We start from the raw sequence: 10,726 nt of genomic DNA, 5'->3' as shown, positions 1-10,726 counted from the left end.
AAATGCAAGAGAAAAGCTAATTTAAAAAAAGCTATTTATAGCGAGAGAGATTATTCCGCTTTCAAAAATTTATTATAAAAACTTTTTAAATGGATTTTTATATATATTTTTTGAATGCTAAACAAGCCAGTATTTCATATGCTTCTGGATTGATCCTGGACTCAAATGATAAACTTTCCCTCTAGTATACATTCATAAAAAGAATGGGGTTAAAAAATAAAATAAACTGCATTATGATGGAAATGAGAAGTGACAGAGAAACACATTTCTGGCAAAGCAATGGAGTGTATGCGCGCGCGGATGTAATATATTTTTCGTTTGGTTTAGGTGTGTTTGAATAGATTTAGAGCAGGATCCAGCAAACTTCCCACACACCCTTCCCAGGCCAAAAAAAAAAAAAACGAGAGGAAAAGAAATCGACACGACAGGGAAGTCCAAACAGGCGGGGCTTAGCGGCGCCGTCTCAGTAAAAATACTCCTGTTGTCACGTGCCATTTGTTACTTTTCTCCGCGTGGATCAGAGCGGACCAATCACAGTCGACTGCGATTACTGCCTAATAATTGTATTTTATATTAATGTATTACGCTGATTCGCAGTTACCATTCAAATGCTAGAAATCATCTAATGTTTTTTTTTGTATTAGTCCACTAATACAAAAACCATCGTGAGATTTAACGCGCCTCGGTTTTCGGGGTTGTGGCCTTCTAAGCAATTTAAGTAATTTAAGCTAGCAATAAATTACATTTTCTACCTATTAGATTTTGCTTTATTAATGTCTACACCTACTCCAACCCTAAACCTACCTCTTAAAATAATGCAAAAACAGTCATTATTGGTGTACAGCAGTGTGACAAAAAATTACGCTACATTGATGAGCACATGCCCAGTAGTTTTTTTTTTTTAAATAAGACATAAAGTTGAAATACAAACTATAACGGCACATTTCAACAACTGAACACATATTATTAGCATTGATACAGCAAATAGAAAGAAACAAAAGAAAAAACAACAGCAATGTAAAGATAAAGCATAATAATAATAATAAAAAAGATGTGCGAAGGTCTTATTCTAACAACAAAAACAAGTTCAAAGCATATAAGAGTTTCTGGACGTTTCTGTCCATTATGTAATGAAGAGACTTAACAAATATCTTCAGTTCATTTTTCCATCCGCTGAAGTGGGGTTTAACCTTTAAAAACGTACATCTATGAATAAAGTGTTTGCACAAAATAAGTTATAGGTTCTTATCCTTCAACAATACTTTAATTGAGTCAAAGGGTGTATTGATGTTTGGAATGAAGACAGTTTTGAAATTCAAGCCATAAATTCTGTACAAATTCACAATGGAAAAACATATTTGACCCTGGACCACAAAACCAGTCATTGAAATTGAGTTTTATACATCTAAATGTGATTTGCGCTGAAATTATTTTCAGTGGTCAGAACAGAAACAGCGAGTGTAATTTGTTTTTAATTAAAAGAAGGTACTATATTTTGTTTCTGTAATATTTATTCTTTAATATTTCGTGTTATTAGAGGGCTTTTCATGGTGTCAGACCATTTTGATCTCTAAATTATGCATCAATTATTTTTATATAACAGTGCAAATATTATTTAAAAAAATATCATTATATTCTATTAACACAGTGTTTATGTTAAAAATAGAGCAACACTTTAAAAAAAATCCAATGCATGGTGTGTGTGTGTATATATGTATATATAATATACTGTATATCATTTAATTTATAATTTTTTATATATATATATATATTTTAGACATCATTTTTAGATATCATGACTGAGTTGTAGATTGTACCACAAAAAAAATATGCTTTATATTTTTAATTTCCATGGTGGTCATTCTTGACTGCAAAGTTTAAAAGTGTACTTTTAAATTTTGGGACTTTTTTTTGTAACACTGTTTTGTTGCATGTTCCCATGCAGGTCATCTATATCGCATGTGATTTGAAAATCTGAGGGTGCAAAAAAAATCAAAATATTGAGAAAACTGCCTTTAAAATGCCCTTAAATTTGATATATTTATGCTAGGAAATCGACAAAATATTTTCATGGAACATGATCTTTCCTTATTATCCCTCCATGGTGGTCATTCTTGACTGCAAAGTTTAAAAGTGTACTTTTAAATTTTGGGACTTTTTTTTGTAACACTGTTTTGTTGCATGTTCCCATGCAGGTCATCTATATCGCATGTGCTTATGCCACGGTTTACCTGATATACGTGAAGTTCAAGGCCACGTATGATGGCAACCACGACACGTTCAGAGCAGAGTTCCTGGTTGTTCCAGTCGGCGGCCTGGCCTTCCTCGTCAACCATGACTTCTCTCCTTTGGAGGTGAGAGCAAATCCATTCCTGCATTCATTCACTCTCAAGTTTGTAGGGCTGCCCCCTAATAGTCGACTAACGGTTAGTCAACCAGAAGAGTCTTGGTCGACCAAAATTGTATTAGTCGCAAAAATCCACAGGAAGTGGTGAAGTCACGCTTTCCGTGACGGACAGATCGTTAACGGATGGTCTGTGTGGTAAAACTACTCGGGCAGAACATCCAAACGCTCGCCTATCATTCATTGACCTCAAATATGACTTATCATCTGAAATGTGTTAGTAGCTGCAACTTTACATGGCCGCTCATGGCTGAGATACAACTATTTGAAAATCTGAGGGTGCAAAAAAAATCAAAATATTGAGAAAACTGCCTTTAAAATGCCCTTAAATTTGATATATTTATGCTAGGAAATCGACAAAATATTTTCATGGAACATGATCTTTCCTTATTATCCCAATGATTTTTGGCATAAAAGAAAAATCGATCATTTTGACCCACACAATGTATTGTTGGCTATTGCTACAAATATACCCCAGCGACTTATGACTTTGTGCTCCAGGGTCACATATAGTAATGATCTCCTAAAACATTGATAAACTGAATATGCAAATTAGCCCCGCCTCCACTCACTCACACCAGCCAGCGCCTCCTGATTCACTGAAATGTAGTAAACGCAAAACAATGGCATACACGGATAATGACTGATAAAACTATGTTTTTACTAGCGGACAACTACAGTGAATACTGTAATATTCGTTAACGTTACTTACTTGACGATGTTGTGTCCTCAAAATGCCTTGAAGACTCGAATACAGCCGTTTGTGATTGTTAATTCGCGCCCGCGAGCATACGCGTGTGAAGTGCAGACGCCGATGCGGGAGAGGTGGGTCTGGGGCTACTTTTACAGGCCGCTCAATCTAATGTTAACCTAGAGAAATGTGTGCTATTGAAGCTGTGGAAGCTGAAAAATAGCACGCTCGCTGCATGACAGATGGAGGCGGTCACTTGCTCTTAAAATACTCTGTCATTTTTGCTCATACAGATAAGAGTAATCTGTAAAGACCCTACGTTTATCTGTCGGTTGCCGCGGGCTATAATGCAAGTTAGCGGTTCTAAATTCACAATAAACCACGGCCTCATGGGTTTTTGGGTTTAATTTATTTTTGGTTTTGTGCTGGTATTGGTCTATTTTGCATGCTTGTGATAGGACTCGATCCCTTGACGTGATTGGTTATTGGTTTGTGACGTAGCAAACCTAGGGCTGTTTCAAACGGCATTTCTGGGACTGCCATTGGGAAACTACACTTTTAAGGAGAAAATTCTCAGCAATGGTGTTGATTAATGGATTGGCACATGGTTGTCTAAAAGCATATTAAAAACACCACTTGTAAAATAATGAACGCAAACAGGATGCGCTTTCTGCCGTCTCGGTCTCTGTGAACCTGAGCACGTCACTTCGAAACTCTTTGTATACGTGCTTTACAGACATGAAAAATATATCTATAAACGGTGAAATGTCTACTTTTCAATTGAACCAAGTCAAATGGAAAACAAATATTCTCAGATTATGTAATGCATACAGGGTGCATCCGCTACTGCGGAGATGTCGAGTCCGTGTCGCTGATTTAATCTCTAAAGCCGAAAACAACGTTTATCAATAAATTATTAAAATGTTAATGCATCCTCCTTACTGTTTTATCATCATCATTACTTGCTGTGGCAAGCTTTATGCGTGCGCTTGAGCGCTTATCAGGCTGTATAGGCATACTAGGCAAACAAAAGCTCATTATTATGATTTAAATGGTTTATTAGCAAACGTGCGATTAGTCGACTAATGCTTAAAATGAACGACCTAGGGCTGTTTCAAACGGCATTTCTGGGACTGCCATTGGGAAACTACACTTTTAAGGAGAAAATTCTCAGCAATGGTGTTGATTAATGGATTGGCACATGGTTGTCTAAAAGCATATTAAAAACACCACATAGACAAATAAACAACATAAAAAACTTGATTTTCACTACAGGGGGACTTTAAGACTTTTGTGCTATATGCTCTACTCACGCCCAGTATCCCTTCTAGCCTTAACCGGTTCTCGGAGCCTCCGTGCGCCCCTAGAGGAAAACAACCGTGTGTGTAATCGATATATTAATTATCCAGCGATATTCTCCTCCCAATGACGAACTCCAAACATCATCCTGAGGCTCAGCCAACCCGCTGTCAGACGCCACGTCGCGCTGCTCTCGCCATCTTTCAGTCGGGAAAGCCGTGTTTATAGCGCGCTGCAGGGGGAAGATCCGCACCCGCATTCATCTCAACAAACCCTTCATCACATCCAAAGAAACATGAACGTATTCAGACTGACGGGGGACCTCTCCCATTTAGCAGCCATCATCATCCTCCTGCTGAAGATATGGAAAAGCAGGTCGTGTGCAGGTGAGCAACGCAGCGAGTTTAGCAGAAAACGCGTACTGTACACTTTGTAGGGCTATTTTTTTGAGTGTGCGAACTTCACATTTGGTCAAAGTCTGTTTGTGTGATTTGTTTATGTGGCAGCTGATCCACTCGTTTGTGATGTGAACTCGAGCACTAGGCCTCGTTTAATGGTTTATTAGCAAACGTGCGATTAGTCGACTAATGCTTAAAATGAACGACTGCTAGTCGACCAGAAAAATCCTTAGTCGAGGGCAGCCCTACAAGTTTGTCTCAAGTTTATCCATTTATATTCTCATCATCTCCTCATTGTAGATCATGTGGACGTTCTCCATCTACCTGGAGTCCGTGTCCATCCTCCCACAACTGTTCATGATCAGCAAGACCGGAGAAGCCGAGACCATCACCACTCACTACCTGTTCTTCCTCGGCCTCTATCGCGCCCTGTATCTCATCAACTGGATCTGGCGCTTCTACTTCGAAGGCTTCTTCGACATGATCGCCATCGTGGCAGGCATCGTTCAGACAATCCTGTACTGCGATTTCTTTTATCTCTACGTAACAAAAGGTGAGTGTTTTGGGTTTAAAAACCCTCAGGTGTGTAGGCTCAGAATGCACCTGCTAGTGTAAATGGTTTTGAAATACAGGTACAGCAGTGATCAATCCTGAAAACATAATAATAACTCAAGGCACTCGATTAATCTGTCAGGTACTTAAGTTAACAAAATGACCGAAATGCCCATCCTTGTTTTGAAAATGCATCTTTTAGTTCAGTGGTTCTCAGCAAACATCCATCAGGAATTATTCAATCATTTAATTGAATTAGTAGTAGTAGTAGTAGTAGCTAAAACACTAGAGGAAATCGTAGCCAATATTGTCTTTAAGTATTGCTTTAGAGTAAAAAGGACTGAGAACTAGTGTCTTAGATTTTGCATATATGTATGACTTATTGCTTTTTAATCAGGAAAAATAAAATGGGTTTCAGTGTTTTAAACTGCTATTGATTGTGAAATCAATGTGACTACTACTAGTTTAGCAATGATCAAACATCACTGTAATCAGTAAGGAAACACCCATCTCAGGCTTGATTGTTTTAATACAGTGGTGTGGACCATGCACAGCACATTCGGCCCGTAAGTGCATCATCGCAAACTCTCATCCTGCCTACTTGCAACAGTATATCATCATTGTAGTTTAGGGTTTAACTGTTTGGCTGTATTGATTCCAGTGGGCTCTTAACGACATGCTTATCAGGATCTAAACAAATGCTTTGTGGCTGTCTTAATAAATGGTGTTCTGATCTGATCGTTGGAAGCTACTCAAGTGTTTCTTTTCATTATTTCAGTGTTGAAAGGAAAGAAGCTGAGTCTGCCAGCTTAAGTCTGAAAGAGCGCGGCGCACGGGACGCAGAGGACGAGTAAGATGCCTGAGACGGAGTACGAAAGAAGAGATCCAGTCCTGTTCACATCAGGTGCTCCGGAACAGCTCTGGATTCAAGATTCAGAACCACAGCTTCAACCAAGTCTTCGGATTCCTGTTTTATGCATCTTGTCTTACCCTTTTTTATTATTCTGTATCAAAGAAAAAGTTTTCTACATGAAACGTGTGCTATGATTTGACCGACGGCATCATAAACGAGCTGAACGTTGCCTCGGTGCTAACAGGCAGGGACTGATTCTTATGATGAGTATTGATTTTGTTTGTAAGAGTATTTTCAATCTGATTAAATGTACGTTTTCAAAAAGATTATGGGAGTATTTGTAGCTCCATGGGGTAAAATTGAATAATAAAAAAAAAAAAGTTTTTGCTCAGATTCTTATTGCAATAATCCTTTGTTAAAAAAGGTCGGTCATAATATAGTGGTTCCCCAAACCTCTTGTTTAATTAGGTTCAAATGATGCAATCTCAATGTTTGCAAGATGGAAATTTCAAATTTGTACTTAAAGCTGAACTGTTGGGAACCGTGCCATTGTCTGTCAGCGTACAGTATTGACACTGCCTTTATCACTGTAAATGGCTTCATAAAGAACCAAAAATAAATTGTACAAATGCTCTCACAGATTTTAATGCAGTTTTTTTTTTTTTTTTTTTTTACAATTATTTTTCAGAAAATTCACCTGCAGTTTGATTGCTTTAAACAAAAATTTTTTTACATTTTTTTTTTTTGGATTGATGTAAAATATGGTGCAGTATGCTGGAATGTGAACTCATGGACAGATATTGATTTTGAATTGTTCCTAAATCACTTTTTCAGCAGAAAGTCTTTATTGCCCATACTATATTAATATCAACACCTGTATTGTTCATTTTATTTCTGGCCAATATGATCAGACTTTTAATATAAACCTTTTTTAATCACAATAATTACCACAGCCAGGTTTTAGATTTGCTTTGAATCGAGCTTTTGCATGGTGGCACAACCTAAAATAAAGATTTTATGGGAAACGTCGCTTGTTTTGAAAATGTAATGCACAAATCATTTTTGACCACCACACGACTCGAGAAGCCACGTAGCATTAACATAAAAAACAGAAGCTTTTAAATATCAAAGCAAGAATCTTGTCCTGTGACATTAGGTGCGTTTACACGGAGCATTGTAATCGGTTTAAAAGTCCAATCCGAATGAAAATGCTCCATATAAGCACCTCAATCGGAATAAAAATGCCCAAACCGAATAAAATTGTAATCGGTTTGAGAGGTGTAGGATAAACCTTTCTATAAACCGAACAAAATTTAAATTCTGCCATGTAAACGCGTTAAACCGATTACTTTGTGTATATATATATATATATATATATATGGATTAATAAGATGAATGTATGTTCTGAATTACTTTTCAATAAACATAAGTAAATTTAGAATGGATGTTTAAAACCGTTACATAATAAACTACATTTTGCTTTATAGTAACGCAATAAACAAACTGTTCGAAATAACCGATTCACTGAAATTACTTGAATTCCACACAGAACTATGTAGCTCCCGGAACTTCATCTGACGGAGTCGGACACATTTCGTTACTACACAGAACAGAAAAACAAAGCGAGCAGGGCTGAGATGTTTCTTCATGTCAGACGTCAGTGAAAGAGGCGTTAATTACCCACATGTCGCAATATTAAGATCCGAAGAGCAGTTACAGGCTGGCAGAGTAATGGGGTTTTGTAATGCTCGCTGTCATACATTGATGATCGCGAAAGGAAATCTGGGTTGAATTTGAGAAGATCATCATCAGAGAGCGGTCAGGATGCCCGGGATGGTGGTGTTTGGACGCCGATGGCGGATCGCCAGCGATGATCTTGTGTTTCCTGGTGCCTTCGAGTTATTTATCAGAGCGGCGTGGTAAGACACTCAAAACAACGAGCTTCTGAGCTTCCTACACGAGTAGGAAGTGTTAATACCATAGTATACACACCACGGTACTTAAACAGAAATACCACAATACAAAAAATAGCTCTCTTACTGTGGGGGTGATAAGATATTCACAACTACATGCCCATAAATATATGTCAATACCATACTAATGTTCTAATATTTGTACTATGCAGTACTTTTGTGTGTTAAGAGAAATAGGCCTTTTGTGTACATAGAAAAAGTCTTAGATCTTTGAGTTCAGCTCATGAAAAATGGGGGCAAAAACAAAAGTGTTGCGTTTATAATTTTGTTCAGTGTAGGTGCTTGAATGACACTCAAACCTCTTGTCATCTCTTGTCTCTTAGGTGGATTGTGACTTTAGTTCTGTACACCAACCATAAGGGACGATTTGACTGTCAAGGTGGCGCATATCTGCATAATTACCTCGTAGTTCTTCTCGTTCTTTTGGCTGTCATTATTTTGACACTTTGTGCAATCGTTTACATCAGTGCTCAAGGTAAGTGAGCGAGCGAACGCATGCTGTGGTTTCTTCACATCTGGAGGGTTTGTCAGTGTAACGCTGCTGTGATTTGGTTTAGGAACAATCATGAATCCCGGTCCTCGGCGCTCTATGCCAGCTCTGGTGTATCTGCGGGCCCTCCTGTACTTCCCTGAGTTCATATGGGCCTGTCTGGGGGCCGTTTGGGTGTCTGACAACAGCACAGGGTGTAAGCCGGCGGAGGTCGGGGCTGTGATTGGAGCTGTGGTTTCCAGGTAAGGAAAAAAAAATCCTTTTGCGAGATATTAATACTTTAATTCAGCAAGGATGCATCAAATTAAGCAAAAGTGACAGTAGACATTTATAATGTTACAAAAGATTTCAAAAAATGCTGTTGTGCTGAACTTTCTATTCGTCAAAGAATCCTGAAAAATAAAATGCATCACAGTTTCCACAAAAATATTGTGCAGCACAACTGTTTTCAACATTGATAATAATCAGAAATGTACAGTTTATATTATATTCACATAGAAAACAGATATTTTAAAATGTAATAATATTTCACATTTTTATGTATTTTTGATCAAATAAATGCAGCCTTGATGAGCAGAGGAAACTTCAAAAACATTAAAAAATCTTGCAAACAGTAGTGCATGTTTACAAAATTAGTTGAATTACTTGTACCATGTTTTCATAGACATTTTTCTAAACATGTGGATTTGTCCTGTCCTCATGCAAATTGTGATTAAAACAAAATACAGGCACATAAAAGCTAGTATTCTCTCTTTATGTTTTTATATAATAATACATTTATTGTTTATTATTAAATAGGCTTGTGTCTCAACCCTGTTGCATGTGTTTCCTTCCACTTTTAAAGTACTGATCTATTCCCTAAATCAAAACAACTTTGTCATAGTAGCATCATTGTCCTTTCAAAATAAGGGATGTTAATTTCTCAAGTTATTTTTAGAATGGATGATTTAGTTATGATAATGATAACTGAAAACTGAATAAAGCATTACATGCTCTTTCTGATTGGCACCTTGTGGTTTCTAGACCTGTAGCACGATCTTATAAAGTCAGATTATACTATAAAACTGCCAATCTTTCAGAATGCAAAATTATATCCCAAAATGTATTCAAATGAATTCATCTTATCTTGAGATGACACAATGAACACTTGTGTGATTGAATGTATTTACTGGAAGCTGGCATGGAATGACTCATAGATTGATTGTACGCTTAGATAATCATACAAAGCCAGTCTTTCTGCAGGGTAAAGTGTTTAGCTTGTAAAGCACTGTGTGTGTGTGTGTCCTCAGCTGGATCATCCTCCTGTCTATGGTGGTGGGTGTGCTGGTTGTGTTCGATCCTCTGGGCAGTCAGAGGCCGGGTGTTCTGCCAGACGCTCCGCTGGGCGTGAGGGATCTGGAGAGCAGCGAGTCGTCTCAGCTCTTTTACACGGCGCACACGGTGGCGTCGCGGGTGTGGGAGAGCCGTCTGCGTCTGCTGTGCTGCTGCCTGCCGCAGGACGACAACCACCGCGCCGCCTTCTCCAGCATCGCCCAGCTCGTCAGCGGCTTCTTCCTGGTCCGTTGTCTTTACCGCAGAACGAGTGCATTACACTGAAAAGTCACACAGTTCACATAAATATCTCCTTAGGCCCGGCTCCAGCATCAAATCACTTAGGGTGCTTCTTAAATTAGTGAGAGTGCTCTAACTATATATATATATATATATATATATGGGTCAAAGACGTTAAGATGTGCGCATCGAAAGAAATGTACAAAAGTGATTATATGTCCATAGAAAGCACATTAAATGTAAGTAAAGTGTCTACTTTTAAGGTTTCAAATAAGATTTTGGAGAATAAAATGTTGAAATAATGTTACATTGTCGTTCAGTGTGACACAATATTTATGTAAAAATTCAAACAACATGCTTATTCTGACGTGTACATATTATGTATGATATTTATTTTTTGCTCGGAAAAACAAAAACAAAATTGCTATTAAATTAAACACAAAACTTTTTAAATTTGTTGGGGAAAAACAACAACAATTTAAAGCAGTATTACACTTATTGTTTTTATGCTTAAA

The 10,726-nt window shown here is 37.7% G+C and overlaps 2 protein-coding genes across 2 annotated transcripts in view; both read left to right on the top strand.

Moving 5' to 3' along the window:
• The first annotated feature begins 2,181 nt into the window (after window positions 1-2,181).
• LOC107719832 (ER lumen protein-retaining receptor 2-like) lies at window positions 2,182-6,836 on the top strand. Its single transcript, XM_016527371.1, has 3 exons — window positions 2,182-2,354; window positions 5,093-5,345; window positions 6,123-6,836. The coding sequence occupies exons 1-3, from the start codon at window positions 2,190-2,192 to the stop codon at window positions 6,155-6,157; spliced, it is 453 nt and encodes a 150-aa protein (XP_016382857.1). The 5' UTR covers window positions 2,182-2,189; the 3' UTR covers window positions 6,158-6,836.
• Window positions 6,837-7,793: 957 nt separating this feature from the next.
• daglb (diacylglycerol lipase, beta) overlaps window positions 7,794-10,726 on the top strand; it is a 9,565-nt gene continuing 6,632 nt past the window's right edge. The window contains exons 1-4 of the mRNA XM_016527874.1: window positions 7,794-8,116; window positions 8,494-8,645; window positions 8,728-8,902; window positions 9,950-10,217. Of these exons, the coding sequence (XP_016383360.1) occupies window positions 8,022-8,116; window positions 8,494-8,645; window positions 8,728-8,902; window positions 9,950-10,217 (690 nt within the window). The 5' untranslated portion in view covers window positions 7,794-8,021. The remainder of the gene's footprint in view (window positions 8,117-8,493; window positions 8,646-8,727; window positions 8,903-9,949; window positions 10,218-10,726) is intronic.

Source organism: Sinocyclocheilus rhinocerous, unplaced genomic scaffold (genome assembly GCF_001515625.1).
Source record: "Sinocyclocheilus rhinocerous isolate Xijiao unplaced genomic scaffold, SAMN03320098_v1.1 scaffold792, whole genome shotgun sequence".
NCBI classification, from domain to species: domain Eukaryota; kingdom Metazoa; phylum Chordata; class Actinopteri; order Cypriniformes; family Cyprinidae; genus Sinocyclocheilus; species Sinocyclocheilus rhinocerous.
Note: the sequence above shows the minus strand (reverse complement) of the source record. Positions and strands in the feature narration are given on the sequence as shown.